This window comes from Bos grunniens, chromosome 7, assembly GCF_055505025.1.
Source record: "Bos grunniens cultivar Pamir isolate PY7600 chromosome 7, Bosgru_T2T1.0, whole genome shotgun sequence".
In the NCBI taxonomy this organism is placed as follows: domain Eukaryota; kingdom Metazoa; phylum Chordata; class Mammalia; order Artiodactyla; family Bovidae; genus Bos; species Bos grunniens.
The window spans coordinates 3,005,356-3,023,880 of record NC_141171.1 but is presented as its reverse complement, the minus strand read 5'-3'; the positions used below and the strand labels follow the sequence as shown (position 1 = coordinate 3,023,880).

At 42.2% G+C, this 18,525-nt stretch overlaps 1 protein-coding gene across 41 annotated transcripts in view; it reads left to right on the top strand.

The window, feature by feature from the left end:
* OBSCN (obscurin, cytoskeletal calmodulin and titin-interacting RhoGEF) overlaps positions 1-18,525 on the top strand; it is a 239,778-nt gene that overhangs the window by 23,649 nt on the left and 197,604 nt on the right. For 40 of the 41 annotated variants that reach the window (XM_086407940.1, XM_086407931.1, XM_086407941.1 and 37 more), the window contains exons 8-9: positions 9,804-10,079; positions 14,318-14,593. In XM_086407940.1, the coding sequence (XP_086264066.1) occupies positions 9,804-10,079; positions 14,318-14,593 (552 nt within the window). The remainder of the gene's footprint in view (positions 1-9,803; positions 10,080-14,317; positions 14,594-18,525) is intronic. The other variant, XM_086407939.1, reaches the window with a different exon arrangement.

Here is an 18,525-nt window from a genome sequence, read left to right as displayed (position 1 = left end):
AAAGAGCCCTCATTTCATTCTTTACCCTACCCAGTGGCTTCCAGGTTACTGGTTTTCATTGTGATAGTGGACTGTTGGTTTTCAGGGCTACGTCAGAACTGGGGAGAAGGGTATGAGGATTGGGCAACTTAAAATGCCACGCCTTGCTGTTCTTACCAAGATGTGGCTGTTTTTCTTGACTGTATGCTCCTCAGATTGCTAAGAAGCCTTTGGTTAATTTCCAGAGCTTTGAGAAAGTTGATCACAACAATTTTTGCAAATGTCTTAATTGATTTCATGGAAGAGAGTTTTTTTTTTTTAAATGGTTATTATTTTGCCATTTTGCTAACGTGTCTTGGGATGATTTTAAAATGTTGAAACCAGCCTTGCATTTATGGATTATGCCCATTTGGTTGTTTGTGGTGTGTTGTTCTTTTTATATGTTCCTGGATTCAGTTTGAAAATATTTGGTTGAGTACTTTCGTATTTACGTGCATGAGGAATTTTGGTTTGTAACTTTCTTACACTGTCTTTGTCTGGCTTTGGTATCAGGATAATGCTGGAATCACAAAATGTGTTGAAAAGTATTCTCTTTGCTTCTGTTTTCTGAAAGAGATTGTGTAGAATCTATGTTGTTTCTATTCCTTCTTTAATTTCTTTTTTAGTTATTTCACTGGGTAAACCAGTGAAGTCATCCTGGCCCAAGGTTTCTCTTTTGGAGGTCTAAATAATAAAATGGAGAAGGCAATGGCACCTCACTCAAGTACTCTTCCCTGGAGAATCCCATGGACGGAGGAGCCTGGTGGGATGCAGTCCATGGGGTCGCTAAGAGTCGGACATGACTGAGCGACTTCACTTTCACTTTTCACTTTCATGCATTGGAGGAGGAAATGGCAACCCACTCCAGTGTTCTTGCCTGGAGAATCCCAGGGACGGGGGAGCCTGGTGGGCTGCCATCTATGGTTCAGTCTAAAATATTTACTAATTTTGCTTGAAACTTCTTCGACTTCTGTATTATTCAGAGGTGTGTTGTTTAATTTCCAAGTGCTTAGAGATTTTACTCTTACTCTCTGTTGTTGATTTCTAGTCTATACTTGGAGAAGGCAATGGCACCCCACTCCACTGTTCTTGCCTGGAGAATCCCAGGGGCAGGAGAGCCTGGTGGGCTGCCGTCTACGGGGTCACACAGAGTCAGACACGACTGAAGTGACTTAGCAGCAGTCTATACTAGCACATACTTTATGTTTTTTAGATTTTAGAAATGTTGAGAGCTTTCTTAGTAAACCACAGTACGGTAGATGTTGGTGACTGTTCCGTGTATACTTGAGAGGGATGCCTAGTCTGCCCTTGGGTGGAGTGTCTTACACGTGTCCGATCTGCTGGTTACTGGCTCAGCATCTAACCGTGATCTGTCTGCAAGTTCTGCCAGGTATTGTGTGGAGAGTGCCGACGTCTCCAGCTCTAACGGTGGCATCTCTGGCTTTGCTCTCCTTTCTGTCCGTCTTGGTTTCATGTATTTTGAAGCTCTGCTATTTGGTGCTTACTCATTTAGAACTGTTATGTCTTCTTTGTACGTTGACTGGTTTATCTTTAGGTAATACTCCTCTTTATTGCTGGTAATTTTTTTTGGCTCAGAAGTCTATTCTATTTGGTATTAATGTAGATATGCAAGATTTGTCTTGATTAATGTTTGCATTGTATATATTGTTTCATTCTTTTATCTGTACATATTTGATGTGAGTTTCTTGCAGACAGCATAATATTGGATCATTTTTATACATCCCGACAATCTCTTTCTTATCATAGGTGTGTTTAGACTAGACTTGTTATTAATGCAGTAATTGTTTGAATTCTGGTCTACTGCCTTAATATTTATTTTTGTTTTTTCTCTTTTTACCTTTCCTATCTTTTGGGGTTATTTATGATGTTTTTAGTATTCCATTTTAATTTGTCTGTTGCGACACAGTAGTTAACCCTAGGGATTGCAATAAACATACTCTTCACCATCTGTTTAGAATCCAGAATTTTACTACTTCAGTTGACTTATAGAACTTATATATAAGTACTTTTGTCGTCTCTTCTTTATGTTACTAATTGTCTTATGCATCATCTCTGTGTACCTTGTAAACTTATTCAGACAGTGTGATGATCTTTGGCTTTTAACTATCAAACATTTTAAAGAATTCAAGAGGAGAGGTATAGTGTATTTTATTTATCCAGTGTATTAGTCAGCTCAGGTTTTTATAGCAAAATACTACAGATTGTATGGCTTCAACAACAAAAGTTTATTTTTCCTTGCAGTTCTGCAGGTTGGAAGTCCAATATCAAGGTGCCATCATAATCAGTTCCTTGTGAGAGCTCTCTTCCTGTATATTCACGTGGCCTTTCCTTGTGGACAAAATGTAGCAAAGTTAGGTTAAGTTAATATCTGAACTGGCAGGGGAAAAAAAGGGAAATTTCTAGGTTGGAAGTGAAGATGGAATGAAAGACTAATGCAGTCAGTGATGAGCTGGTGCACTGATGTTGTTGTGGGGTTTTGGTTTCATGGATCTGGGTCTGACTTGCAAATACACAGAGGAACTTAGGTCCAAGAGAGTTGGAGGAGTGGAACTGAGACAGCTGTACGAATCTGAGAATCTTGTAGAACCACGTATTTAAGGAAAAGTACTATTTTCTATTTTCCTTGGCTTGGGTGCGAAAATAAATGGATCGGAATGTGAATTTATCATATTTGGGACCCCAGAATAAGAAGTTAGGCTAAAAATGAAGCTTTAGGCCAAGGATACTCCTGGAACACCTGACAGGAGTAAATGTAAAGCATTCAGGAGGGATACCCTCCAGAATCAGGCCATACTTAATGAATCCCTGGGGAACTCCTTGGGGGTCCAGTGGTTGGGACTCCCCACTTTCACTTCCAAGGGCCTGAGTTCAATCTCTGGTTGGGGAATTAAGATCCCATAAGCCACGTGGCATGGCCAAATAAATAAATAAAAGTCTTTAAAAAAGAATCCCTGATAAATACGCTCTCACAATAAAAATCTAAGTATCAAAGGTATGATCCAATATAAATGAGAGTTGGAACTTACAAACATAAGCAAGATTAGACCACCGAGGAACTTCAGATGCTAGAACAACAGTCTGAAAGAGAATATAAGTCTATTTAAAATGATTAAAAAGATGTATGGAGGACTTGAAAACGTAAGAAAAAGTGTAATATTAGGGGAAAGAACAGGCAGATTTAAAGGAACAAATGAAATTTCTTGGAAAGGAAACATAAAATTTATAATGAACAATTTAGAAGAGGGATAAACAGCAAATTAAACATAGATGAACATAAAATTACTGAGTTAGAAGATAGATCTGAGAAAGTTACTCAGAATGAATCACAAAGAAGTAAAAAATAAGAGTAACAGAATAGAGACGAGAAGCAGGCCGCATGTATGTCTAAAAAGACTTCTAGGAGAGACTGGAAATAATGAGGAAGATGAAATAAATAAATAATTGAAGACATTTTAGAAATGGTAAAAGACATGAATCCTAAACTGTAAGATTTGTAAGTAATAATGGAAATTGTAAAAACAGTCACAGCTAGACACATCATAGTGAACTGCAGAAGGTCAAAAACCAAGAGGAGATCTTCAGTTCAGTTCAGTCGCTCAGTCGTGTCCGATTCTTTGAGACCCCATGGACTGCAGCACGCCAGGCCTCTCTGTCCCTCACCAACTCCCGGGGTTTACTCAAACTCACGTCCATCGAGTCGGTGATGCCATCCAACCATCTCATCCTCTGTCGTCCCCTCCTCCTCCTGCCCTCGATCTTTCCCAGCATCAGGGTCTTTTCTGAGTCAGTTCTTCTCATCAGGTGGCCAAAGTATTGGAATTTCAGCTTCAACATCAGTCCTTCCAATGAACACCCAGGACTGATCTCCTTTAGGATGGACTGGTTGGATCTCCTTGAAGTCCAAGGGACTCTCAAGAGTCTTCTCCAACAGCACAGTTCAAAAGCATCAATTCTTCAGCACTCAGCTTTATTTATAGTCCAACTCTCACATCCATATATGACTACTGGAAAAACCATAGCCTTGACTAGATGGACCTTTGTTGGCATAGTAACGTCTCTGTTTTTTAATATGCTGTCTAGGTTGGTCATAACTTTCCTTCCAAGGAGTAAGCGTCTTTTAATTTCATGGCTGCAGTCACCATCTGCAGTGATTTTGGAGCCCAGGAAAATAAAGTCTGACACTGTTTCCACTGTTTCTCCATCTGTTTCCAAAGGGAAAAAAGATTAATGGGATGATATTTATTCTTCTGTAGGTTTATCAACAGCAATGAAGAGCACAGAGTAAATGGAGAGAATTTATCATTCACAAAATCTCACTGAAGGAATTACCAATGAATTTATTTTATAAAGAAGAAAATCAAATCTGGAGTAATAGAACGGATTCTAGAGTAATGTGATATGAAGCAAATACAATAAGTTAATAAAAAAAGAACATCTGATTACAAGGCCAAGGATTTGATTACACGATTTGATTACCCCAATGGTGGTTGGCCTGCTAGAAGCTGTAGACTGTATTAGCATATTAATGTTCCTGTGACAAGAGTATCGCCTGTTTTGGGTTATATGGTATAAGAAACTCTCCCTTAGAATGCCAGTTCTTTGATGTGCCAGCCTCAGATTATGCCTCCCTTTGTTAGAGTAATCATGGGATCACAGGTGATGAGTAAACCTGGGTTGTAGCATATATCAACCTGAACAGGATTGAACTGGGAGCGTTCGGATTCCAAGACCTATCCTGTCCCCTGCTTTCTGCATCTTCTGCACGGGAAGTTCTCTGCATTGAGAGAGCTAGGAACAGGGCCAGCTTGGGGCCAAGGCATTCTAGTTTTGAGTTCTAGAAATTTGATTGTCTCTGACCGCTTGTTCCTCCCTGTCCTCAGAGCCCACACTGATGTTTTCCGGGGAGTACCCGGCATGCGGGGAAGTGCATGCTGAGGTGGGGGCCGGTGCCACACTAAGCTGTAAGGTAGCCCAGACAGAGATTACATGATTCAGAGAGGGAAGAAGCTTGGAAGTGTATGTGGAGGCCAGGGTCTGCACCTGGAGCCTGGTGGTGCGGCAGGTGGGCAAGGCAGAGCCTGAGGAGTCTGATTGAAAAGTCAGGACTTGGAAGGTTTCCTTCCAACTCAGTGTCACAGGTAGGTTCCTTGAAGTCCTTCTCAATGTTCCTCAAGTTAACTATTAGGGAGTGAGGAGTGTGTGATCATGCCACCTAGAAGCCCCTTTCCTCACAAAACTTAGGACACGGCAGCTGACAGGTATTAATTCCATGCCTAGGGCTGGATTTTATGAGTGCTTCTTTCTGTTTACTTGTGTAAGCTTCACAGCCGCTTCAGGAAGGGGAATTCCCATTTTAAGATAAGGCACAAAAAAGAAACTCCAGAATTTGCCAAAGTTCATATAGCCAGAGAAATACAGACCCAGAGTTCAGCCGAATATTCTGAGGGTTATTTTCTCTCAATATCAAATTACAGTTTAACAATCCACCCTCCAAACTATATTACATTTTTTTTTAAGAAACTATTTCACCATCTTCCAGATTCCATGTATTTCTTGGCACATCAACTGTCAGATTTATCTTCCCTCAAGGTCCCATTGTTCTTTCCCTTTGTTTTTAAGATACTGTTTTTGACTTTCAGCAGTTTATACTGATGCACCTAGGTATGGTTTTCTTAGTATTCATCTTGGTTAGAATTCCAGAGCATTTTGAGTGCAGAGTTTTGTCTTTGCTCAGTCATGGAGTGAGTTTTTCTCATGTGTCTCTCATGTATCTCTCTTTCTCTCGACCTCATTTCTTTTTTTCTCTCTTTCCCTCTGCCTCAGTTCTTTTTCTCTCTCTACTTTAGTCGGGATATTTTCTTTAGCTCTGTCTTCTAGTTCACTAGTTTTCTGTTTCTTTGTATCTAATCTGTTGTCAAATCCATTTATAGTGTGTTTACTTTCAGTTGTATTGTCCCATTTTATAATTTATGTTTGTTTCATTTCTTATAGAGTCTATAGATTCTAGAGTTGGTAGTAAAATGTTTGTATTTGATCTATTTTCTTTTCTTTCATATTAAAGACATATGATCACGCTTATACATCAGCTTCCCCGGTGCAGGAGACACAAGAGACCTGGGTTCAGTCCCTGGGTTGGCAAGATCCCCTGGAGGAGGAAACGGCAACCCACTCCAGGGTTATTGCCTGGGAAGTCCTATGGATAGAGGAGCCTGGTGGGGTACAGTTCATGGAGTCGCTAAGAGTTGGACACAGCTTAGCAACTGAGCACGTGGACACATCATGGTTATATCCTGGTCTGATAGCCATAAAACTGATTGTCTAATATTGGCTTTTTTAAAATTCCTATTTACTCCTGTCCTTGGAATGCCAGTGAATTTTCAGTTGATGGTCAGATGGATGATGTTATCTTACTTTATTTTTTTTAAATTTTATTTTATTATTTAACTTTACAATATTGTATTGGTTTTGCCAAATATCAAAATGAATCCACCACAGGTATACACGTGTTCCCCATCCTGAACCCTCCTCCCTCCCTGTACCATCCCTCTGGGTCGTCCCAGTGCACCAGCCCCAAGCGTCCAGTATCGTGCATCAAACCTGGACTGGCGACTCATTTCATACATGATATTATACATGTTTCAATGCCATTCTCCCAAATCATCCCACCCTCTCCCTCTCCCACAGAGTCCAAAAGACTGTTCTATACATCAGTGTCTCTTTTGCTGTCTCGTATACAGGGTTATTGTTACCATCATTCTAAATTCATATATATGTGTTAGTATACTGTATTGGTGTTTTTCTTTCTGGCTTACTTCACTCTGTATAATAGGCTCCAGTTTCATCCACCTCATTAGAACTGATTCAAATGTATTCTTTTTAATGGCTGAGTAATACTCCATTGTGTATATGTACTACAGCTTTCTTATCCATTCATCTGCTGATGGACATCTAGGTTGCTTCCATGTCCTGGCTATTACAAACAGTGCTGCGATGAACATTGGGGTACATGTGTCTCTTTCAATTCTGGTTTCCTCAGTGTGTATGCCCAGCAGTGGGATTGCTGGATCATAAGGCAGTTCTATTTCCAGTTTTTTAAGGAATCTCCACACCGTTCTCCATAGTGGCTCCATGACCAAGTGGACTTTATCCCAGGGATGCAAGGATTCTTCAATATCTGCAAATCAATCAATGTAATACACCACATTACCAAATTGAAAAATAAAAACCATATGATTATCTCAGTAGATGCAGAGAAAGCCTTGGACAAAATTCAACATCCATTTATGATAAAAACTCTGCAGAAAGCAGGAATAGAAGGAACATACCTCAACATAATAAAAGTTATCTTGCTTTAGAAAGAGGATCAGCATTTCTTTTGCTAGGGTTAAAGGAAACAACTAAGAATTTTGGTCTGTCCTGGTACTGCACGGACTCAAAAGGCTGCATTGCAGTTTTGATCAGGGTCGTCTGCCTCTGGTTGGCTTCTAGTCCTGGGCATCCTCCAAGGATTCCTGCAGAGACTTGGGGCAGGAGTAAGGGTCTCTTTCGAAGCAGAGGCTCAACCCTATCTTTGTCTCTCTGTTAATGCAAGGTCCTAACATGTCTGCTTTACTTTTCCGAGATCTTCTGCTTAGCTTCATAGCCCCCTGGGTCACGCAGCTGGGGAAATCATCAAACATCTGGGGGGAAATGTGACTGAGTGTGGGGCTCAATTCCTCAAAGTCTCTTTTCCCTGGAGGCTTGCCTCCTCAATCTCTAACTTCGTCTCTCTGTTCACACAAGGTGTCCACAGCATGGTCAGTATTCCTGTTTCATAGTAGAGACCCTGTGCCTTTTATTGTCATGCTGTACCAAGGAGCAGCAATGTCCACAGGAGAAAATCGGATGCCCAGTGTGGTTCTAAAAGTGCAGTTCCCTTTTACCTTCCTCACTCATTCCATATCTTTCCCTTTAGGAGAGCCGTGGCTCTAGGTCTCATCTCTGTTATAATGACCCGCTCAGCTTTCTTCAAGGCTGCCTCCCTTCTATCATTAAGCCTTCACCTGAACATCACTCCTTAGCAAGGTTTGCTCTGACGGCCATATCTAAGCCACCAATCAGTCCCTTTTCTCTAGCGTATCACTTACTTCATCACAGCATTCAACTTAGCATTACATCATTGTCAGGTTTTTATGTTTGTCTTTCCTCAATAGAAAGTAGGATCTGTAGGAACAGAGGCTGTGTTGTACACATTTCCAGCTGTGTTGCAGCATCCCAAGCCACCACCATAGAGCCTGCAGATAACAGAGCCTTTACTGACATTAGTCTCATCAGTGATTGATGAATAGGTGAATGACTGCATCTATAGCATGGAATCTCTGAGATCCTCTCTGTATTTATTTAAATTTAAGGGCATATGCACAGTTACTAAAATTGGGGATAGAAGCTGTTGGTAAGGATGTGGAGAACTGGAACTCCACACACTTATGTTGGCAGCATACATTGGTAAAACCGTTTCGGTAAACTGGAAATATCCGCGAAAGCCAAAAGCCGATGCTTCTGTGTTCCAACAGTTGTAGTGCTCTAAAAGGTACATGAAAGAATGTTCACAGCAGCTTCACACATCATATCGCCACATTGGAAGCAACCCAAATGAACCATAAGAGAAAAAGGAGAAAATAAATTGTGGTGCCTCCCCATACATCAGATCCTATACATCGGTATGAAAGAACAGGCTGCTGCCACGTGCATAGCATAGATAGATCTTACAGACATTATGTTGAGTGAAAGAAAACAGACCCAAAGGACATATAATGTTTAATTCCATTCATGTGAAATCACGGAGAAGGCAGTGGCACCCCACTCCAGTACTCTTGCCTGGAAAATCCCATGGACGGAGGAGCGTAGTAGGCTGCAGTCCATGGGGTCGCTAAGAGTCGGACACGACTGAGTGACTTCACTTTCACTTTCCACTTTCATGCATTGGAGAAGGAAATGGCAACCCACTCCAGTGTTCTTGCCTGGAGAGTCCCAGGGACGGGGGAGCCTGGTGGGCTGCCGTCTATGGGGTCGCACAGAGTCGGGCACGACTGAAGTGACTTAGCAGCAGCAGCAGCACCATGTGAAATCAAAGAAGAGATAAAAGTAGTTGATGGTGATAAAGGTCAAAAGGTGACTTTTGGGGAGTGGTCAGTAGTGAATGGGGAGCTGGAAGTGCTGTTTGTTGATGTGTTTTGGTCACATGGGATAGGTACACTCAAACTTGATTGAGCTGTAAATGAATTCGTGTACTTTACATGTGTGTTATACCTTGAAAAATGTGGACTAGTTTGTGGGGAATATACCATATGCCTGGTTCTGGGGATACAAGAGCACACAATTCAGTCTGTCCACCAGAGGTGACTGTCATGTGGGAAGGACAATGAACTAGCTGTGACAGATGCTGGGATAACCTTGGCCACCTTCTCCCAGCCTTAGGAATTACTTTTGAGTTAGAACATGACTATAATACACGTGAGGTTCTGACATAGGAGACGTATCAGACTTGTTACCTGTGCATCCTTCCGGGCTTAGGGCATCACTGGCTCCAAGGAGAAACTTTCCTGAACTCTGAGGTTTCGGTTTCATAAGCTGGTTTGAGCTTCCCAGGTGGCGCTAGAGGAAAAGAATCTGCCTGCCCATGCAGGAGACACCAGAGATGTGTATTCTATCCCTGGGTCGGGAAGATCCCCTGGAATAGAATCCCATTTGTGTCTCTGACCTTGTGTATCCCTTTCTGTGCCCAGAGTCCTCTGCAGTGTTTATCAAGGGGCAGCCAATGCATAAGGAGGTAAAGGCCGTGGCGGGGGTGAGTGCCACACTGAGCTGCGAGGTGGCCCAGGCCCAGATGGAGGTGACGTGGTACAAGGATGGGAAGAAGCTGAGTTCGAGCTCGAAAGTGCACGTGGAGGCCAAGGGCTGCACCCGGCAGCTGGTGGTGCAGCAGGCGGGCAAGGCGGATGCCGGGGAGTACAGCTGCGAGGCCGGGGGCCAGAAGGTCTCCTTCCACCTGGACGTCACAGGTCAGTTTGGAGGTAGTAAGTTAGCCTTATGTGGAGGTGATGGGATGGGCTTGCACCCCTGACAGATCTGATGATCTTTCCACTAGACTTCATCTCTTTTGGTCTTCTGTCCTCCCACCACCATTTTTACACCCAAGGCTGGGCAAAGGGAGCTGGATGAGAGGGTGTGAGCAGAGGGGAGAAAGGCGTTCTGTAAACCCAGAGTGGTATTTCCACATGGTGATGCATGGTTGTCAGTTCCCAGCATCTGCCCAGGGTCGTCTGGGTGTTCCCTGGTGTCTGGGCCTCTGGTTCTGTCTTACACTTGGAGTCTGCTGTAAACCAGATGCCTTTCAACTGTGGGTATGTGAATTTGCTCCTCTTGGCTGTCCTGACAGCTCCTAGATGCCCCACCCAGCAATCCATGTGGGTTCACACTAGGAGAGATGTTTGAATTTCGTTAAACCAGGACCAGGGGAAATTTTTGCTGCACAGGCTTGGACTTATCTCAAGAGCAAACTATAGATTACCAGAGTTTTAAGTGTTCTGGACACTCTTTCTTCCTTGCACATGGATATTGAAGTTAACTGTGTATCTGTAGGACTTCTGAGGTGGCTCAGTGGGTAAAGAATCTGCCTGCAATGAAGGAGACGCAGGTTCTGTCCCTGAGTCGGGAATACATGCTGGGGGAGGGAATGGCAACCCACTCCAGTGTTCTTGCCTGGAGAATCCCATGGGCAGAGGAGCCCGGCGAGCTGCATTTCATAGTTTTGCAAAGAGTCAGACATGGCTGAAGCGACTGAGCATGCATGCATGTGTATCTACATATAACAAAAATCTAGATCCATTTTTCTTGCAATGTGTGTGCAAATAAATAGAGCAGAGAATTGGTCAGTATGTGCCTGAAGTATGCACATGTGAGGTCTGGGGAATTCTCTTTTCAAAGCAAATATTGATTTCCTTTTTTCTTCTATTAGAACATTCTATGTCAGAATTCCGCTTGGAGTCTGATTTTTAGATTTAGACTTGGAAAGGAATAGTTGCTTCTCCTATATCAGCATGTATGTATCTTTTAAAAATTGTATTTTAGGAGAATATAGCCATTTTTTTCATGGCAATCAATATGAAAGCTTATGAGAAATTGATTAGATTTTTAGGAAACTGTCTTAAGAGTGACACAAGAAACATTCAACTCAAATAGTCCTATAATCTTTTAAGTCATTAGAGCCTTATGCAGTGAAAAATCTGCATAGGAAATGATCTAATCCTGCTAGTTTACACTGGTAAATTACATGAAATACTTTGGAAGAATCCATGTTTGGGGAAATTTTTCTTGAGAATAGAAAAAAGACTACAGTCTCTGATTTGTTTCATGTAGATAGTGTAACATTGATACTGATATCTGACAAGGCAAGTAGTAAGAATTAAAATTACAGACCTATCTGTTGTGGATATCAAGGCTAAAATATGAAACAAAATACTATCAAAATAAATTCAGCAGTATATTAAGAGGAAAATTGCAAATGCATTGTGATGAAAGCAAGAGCCAGAAACGCCAGGTTGTTGAAACACTAGAGACATCACAAATCAATCTGTATACGACACGCAGGACAAAGCGTTTGATGAGGTTTGGCAATATAAATGCAGAAGAAATGTTTAATAAAATTAGCATCAATTCATGCCATAAAATTCTTAACAAATTATAACTAAAACTGTTTTTTCTTAATTTGACAAGTGATGTTGTAGACAAACAAGCTAATTGCACACAGAAAAGTGAAAGTTTGAAAGCTTTGCTTACGAGATAGGGAGCCAGACAAGGCAACCAGCTGTTACTGTTTTTATCTGACATTCTACAATACAGTTAGGACAAAAACAAAGCAAAAGAGTGAAAAAATAAAAGTGGAATTCACGGATAATACGATTTATCCAAAAGATAAATTATGAGACCTAATAAGATAATTAAGAATAATAATTTTTGGAGGCTTTGTCAAGTGGATGAAGCCAATTAAAAAAAAATCAACATGAAGTAGACACTTCTGTGTCTACATGGTAGCAACAAACATCTAAAAATGAAATTTTAAAAGAGTTACAATAGCATAAAAAGAATCATTTTCTAATTCCAGGTCTAATAAAAAGTGGTAAGAGATGCTTGGGGAAGATTATTAAAATTTTTTTGAGAGAGAGACGGGAAGTTCTAAAGAGGTAGAAATCTGTGGAAGAATAAACAATTTTCAATACCAATTAAAATTCAAAAAATGTTTCTTTAGTGGGGATTTTGAAAATTGACAAGTTGCAAAAACCATGTACAGTCAATTCACTCTTGAGGACGAGCAAAAGGTGAGTTACTTGCTACGCCAAGTATCAACTGATATGAAGTTACAGTAATGAATAGAATAGTGTCTGGTTGAAAGGATCGATGACCAAAGGGCCAGAACAGTGATCTCATACACAGACCTGTGCTTGAATGGATGACCACATTCCCCTTCTCCTCTTTAAAAAACGTGGACTAGCGAGAGGGGTAGAGACAGCGTGGTTTTAATAAATGTTACTTGAACCATTTAACCATATAGAAAAAAGATTTCCTGATGGCTCAGAGGGTAAAATGTCTGCAATGCAGGAGACCCAGGTGCAATCCCTGGGTTGGGAAGATCCCCTGGAGAAGGAAAGGGCAACCCACTCCAGTACTGTTGCCTGGAAAATATCCCATGAATGGAGGAGCCTGGTAGGCTACAGTCCATGGGGTCGCAAAGAGTCGGACACGACTGAGAGACTTCACTTCACTTTCACATACCACACATAGTCAGCTCCTGTTGAGTTAGAGACCATGGAATTAAAGGGAAAAATCATAGATGACAAGATAGATGGTTTTGATTAATTTAGGATAAAGGTGATATCTTAGAATACAAACGCACTAACCATAATGAAAGAAATTTAACATACTTGAGTACGTTAAAACTAAACATGAAGATTCATCAGAAGACAGCATGAGTTAGTAAAAGGCATGCCACACAGATATGAAAGATGTTTAGAACACACATTCTTGTCAGTGCCTAGCATTTGAATGGAGAAGGCAATGGCACCCCACTCCAGTACTCTTGCCTGGAGAATCACATGGACAGAGGGGCCTGGTGGGCTGCAGTCCATGGGGTCGCTGAGGGTCGGACATGGCTGAGCGACTTCACTTTCACTTTTCACTTTCATGCATTGGAGAAGGAAATGGCAACCCACTCCAGTGTTCTTGCCTGGAGAATCCCAGGGACGGGGCAGCCTGGTGGGCTGCCGTCTATGGGGTCGCACAGAGTCGGACACGACTGAAGTGACTTAGCAGCAGCAGCATTTAAATACAAAAAAGTTCCTTAAAGTGAACAAACACATGAGTGACAGTCAATGCTACTGAAAATAGGGCAGAAACTTTGAACAATGACAACACAGAAGAGCAAACACTGATGAGCAAAACATCAGAAAAGGTTCTTGAGTTTGAGTCATCAGAAAAAATGTGTAAGACAGAGGAGGTAACACTCACTCCCACCAGTTTGCCAGCAGTGAGAACAGGTGAAGGTGGAGCCTCAGGTAATCTCATTTGTTGCAAACGAGAACATGGGCTGCACATTCCTGTGGAAAAGATTCTAGCCTTATACAGGAAGTCTCGGAGTGTACATAGCATAACCCTACAATTCCCATCCTGTTGGTAAGCGGGCAGGAGACTTGAATAGTGTCACCAGAAAGAAGAAATGGCGAACCCAGTCCTAAGGGGAAGGTTGCTTAGCTTCTTCATTCCTCAGACAGTGACAAAGAAAGCAACAGGGAGGTGCAGAAGCTCCCCCAGGTTGCCATCGTTGACAATAGTAAGAGTAGGCAAGGGCGCAGAGCCTCAGCCATCTCCACGGACTGCAGCTGAAAAGTTCCTGCCTGCACTTCATGGAGAAGACTGTGGGTGCATCTAAAAAGTTGGGGGAATACTTGCCTTGTGACCCCACTGATGCCAGTCGTAGCAGATGAGGCTGATCCAAAGGCCACCACATCCTGAACCAGCTCGCAAGGACAGCTCACATGTAGGAGAATGCATAAATTATGTCACTTGTTGCTGAGAAAGTTTGGGGGACCTCTGCAGGGCACAAGACTGGTGCAGATCCCCGAGAAATCTCCAGCCCCATTTTCCCCTCCTCCTACTCCCAACTCCTCATCCCTAGTCTTTGCCCGGGGCTGCTGTCCTAACTGAGATGGTATCTCTGACCCTGTGTATCCCCCTCTGTCCCCAGAGCCCTCGGTGGTGTTCGCCAAGGAGCAGCCGGCACGCAGTGAAGTGCAGGCTGTGGCGGGAACCAGTGCCACACTGAGCTGCGAGGTGGCCCAGGCCCAGACGGAGGTGACGTGGTACAAGGACGGGAAGAAGCTGAGTTCCAGCTCGAAAGTGCGTGTGGAAGCCAAGGGCTGCACCAGGCGGCTGGTGGTGCAGCAGGCGGGCAAGGCGGACGCCGGGGAGTACAGCTGCGAGGCCGGGGGCCAGAAGGTCTCCTTCCGCCTGGACGTCACAGGTCAGTCCTGGAGGAGGACGCTGAGCTAGCCTGTGTGCAGGTGATGAGGGGACCCGCTTCCAGCCTCACCAGACTTGTGTGCCTGTGACCTTCAATTCTTCAAGCCTCTCTGTCTTCCATGTCCTGCACGGATACCCATGTGGGCCTGGGGGGATGATTGGGAAGGGTGTGCCTGGAGAAGTGGGGCTGTGTTTTTCCACTTGTTTGCATTCAGTAAGGCTCGGTCGCAGTGTCTTAGCATATGCCCTGAACCTTCCTGTTGTTCCTAGTGTCGAGACCCCAACTCTCCGTGATAATTTGGGACTGATGTAGACCTAGAGATATGTGACTTTCCTCCCATCATATGTCTTTCTTGACAGCCACCACATGCCCTAATCTGATACCTCGTATAGATTCTTGGTTTGCCTGAGGTGATACAATTTCATTGTTCCCGGATTAGGGGGGATATTGGTCACACAGTCCTGCTTGAAATTCTTCAGGAGTGAGCATTCAATGATCAATTTTTAAGTTTCTGGGTGGTCCTTCCTTCCTTTTCCCGGATATAGAGGCCCAGTTGCCTGTAGGTACCAAGAAATTGGTCCATGTTTTCTTGTCATCCTTGCAAAGAGAAGAAAGGAAGGATTGGTGGAGAGTTACCGGTGCCATTTAGGGTGGTCTTCTTATATCAGATGTGATTTTGCATTTGTCTGCAAATGATTCGGACGTTCTGAGTCAGTATTCCCCTTGGCATTACATTGATGAATTTAGGAATGGAAAGGAAAAATTTGCTTCTGCTACATTAGTAGGCTTTGCTAATGAGGAGTTACTGTCCTAGCAGCCTCTGACCAGCAAAGCAGTCTTTTATTTCATTCCATTTTCCTAATGGTGTTTTGCTGAAAGTTTTAGTTTTTGTTTCAGGTTTTAAGGATTCGTTAACAAAAGAAACCACTTGTTGTACACACATACACAATTTCGATATTTAATAGAGAATTATCTATTTTACTTTCAATAAGAAGAAGTGAAGTCGCTCAGTCCTGTCTGACTCTTTGAGACCCAATGGTTCCTCCATCCGTGGGATTTTCTAGGCAAGAGTATTGGAGTGGGTTGCCATTTCCTTCTCCAGGGGATCTTCCCAACTCAGATATCGAACCTGGATCTCCCGCACTGCAGGCAGACTCTTTACCATCTGAGTCACCAGGAAAGCTCAATAAACAACTTTCAATAAACAACCATTACAAGAAAAGAGAAATAGAACAGTAAAGGAGGGTAACAGTACATACATCACCAAATTGTGTTTTTACTGACATCCGGACTCAAACAGTGCTAGGAAATCCCATTTAACAGCGCTCTGGAGTCTCAGTTGGGAACATGTCTCAGGCAGCTCATCTGCTCCTTGGGTGAGGCTTCAGATTACAGTTTGGGGGTTCCCGTTTATAATGCCTGGCTGCAAAGGAGTAAATTGCAGCTTTGGTTTTATGTTAATCGTGTTTTACAAAGCTGTTTGCTTTGCAAAGCTTGGAAGGTTGTTAAGCCTCAGGTATGGTTGGCCAGACACCCTCCAGGGCTCAAGAATCCCTCGATCTGCCCTCTTTCTTATCTATGGTGCTGCTGGGCTTGCACTCACATCTGGCACATAGTCAGGCCTATGTCTGGGCAGGTCAGAAGCAAGGTCAGAGGTCTACTTTGCTTTCTTGTCTTTGAAGCCTGAACTAAATTACTTTCATTTAATTTCCCTAACAGATGGTCAGTGAGTATCCCTGCTTCATGGCTGAAACATAGGGCTGTCTAAGAATTGGAAGAGAGCCTTCATGCCGAATAGGGGTGGGCTGCCATCCTCCATTGACTTGTAGGTCCGAACATCTAACACTTTGTGACCATGCCAGATAGGAGGATTTATGGGTGTGTGTATATACCCCAGATCCCACCATGCATCCTTGGAAGATGTGGTTTTCAGAGCATGTTAGAGTATTCTAAGGTAAAACCATTGAGAAGTTGTGAAATGTGGCTAAATCCTAGTAAACTATGAAAATAGGTGCAAGAAGATAGAGAAGAGTTGAAGAGTTGCATGGCTTGTCAATCAGTGGGACCAATACTGATAAGTTTTCTCAGCCCCATAGTTCTCTGGTAAACTATACAAAATGGGAAAAGTATTCTTTCATGCTTGTGGGTTTGGTCCTAGAGAGAGATAAAGGAGATATACTCTGTAACTCTCTCCGTGAACATAACATCAGTACCAAAATCACACAAGAAAGGCAGGAAGAATGGAATTTGAGACCAGTGTGCTATGAGTAACAAGGCCAAAATTGTAAGTTAAATGTTAGCAGAAGGAATTCAGCAATGTATCCAAGGGTTAGAGATCGCTGATGGAAGTCCAAGTCCAGGATTGCACTTTGGAGTTAACCTTGACAACATTAATAGATAGAAAGCTTGACTTTAAGAGATTGAATGCAGAAAGACGTGATCATCTCCATGAGTACAGAGTCAGTCTTGGGAGATTGTTCCTGTCTAAGAATTTGTCCATCTCTTCCAAGCTGTTCATTTTATTGGCATACAGTTGCTTGTAGTAGTCCCTTATGATCCTTTGCATTTCTGTGGTGTCTGATGTAACTTCTTCATTTTCATTCTGATTTTATTGATGAGTTATCTCCCTTTTTTTCCTTGATGAATTTGGCTAAAGGTTTATCAATTTTCTTTATCTTTTCAAAGAACTAGGCTTTAGTTTCATTGATCTTTGCCATAATTTTCTTTGTCTCTTTTTCATTTATTTCTACTCTAATCTTTAGGATTGATTTCTTCTTTACTAAATTTAGATTTTGTTTGTTCTTCTTTCTCTAATTGTTTTAGGTATAGGGTTAGGTTGTTTATTTGAGATTTTTCTTGTTTCTTGAGGTAATAGTGTATTGCTATAGACTTCCCTCTTAGAACTGCTTTTGCTGCACGCTTTAGGTTTTGGATCATTGTGCTTTCATTTTCATTTGTCTCTAGATATTTTTCGATTTCCTCTTTGATCTCTTTACTGATTCATTGGCTGTTCAGTAGCATATTGTTTAGCCTCCGTGTGTTTGTAATTTTTATAGTTTTTTTTCCCTTGTAGTTTATTTCTAATCTCATAGCATCGCTATTGGAAAAGGTGCTTTCAGTTTTGAAATGCTTTCATTGAAAAGATTATTTCTGTTTTCTTAAATTCCCAAGGCTCATCTTGTGCCCCAGTGTGTGGTCAATCCTGGAGAAAGTTCTGAGTGCACTTGAGAAGAATGTGTAGCTGTACTGCTATGCAGCTTTGGATGAAATGCTCTGTAAATATCAATTAAGTCCGTGTGGTCTATTAAGGCCCGTGTTTCCTATTAATTTTTTGCCTGGATGATCTGCCCATTGACAAAAGAGGTGTCTTAAGTCCCCCACTATTATTATGTTACTGTTGATTTCTCCCTTTATGGTTGTTAGTATTTGCCTTATATATTGATGTGCTCCTATGTTGGATGCATATATATTTACAATTGTTATATCTTCTTTTTAGATTGATCCTTTGATCACTAGATTAGATGAGATGGTTGGATGGCATCACTGACTTGATGGACATGAGTTTGAGTAAGCTCCAGGAGTTGGTGATGGACAGGGAAGCCTGGTGCTGCAGTCCATGGGGTTGCAAAGAGTCAAACACGACTGAGCGACTGAACTGAACTTTAATCATTATGTAGTTCCTTCTTTATCTCTTATAACAGTCTTTGTTTTAAAATCTGTTTTGTCTGAGCAGTACCACTCCAGCTTTGTTATGATTTCCGTTTGCATGGAATATCTTTTTCCATCCCCTCACTTTCAGTCTGAGGTGGGTCTCTTGACAGCATTTACACGGTCTTGTTTCTATATCCACTCAGCCAGTCTATGTCTTTTGGCTGATGCATTTATTCCATTTACATTTAAGGCGTTTATCAATATGTATGCTCCTGTTACCA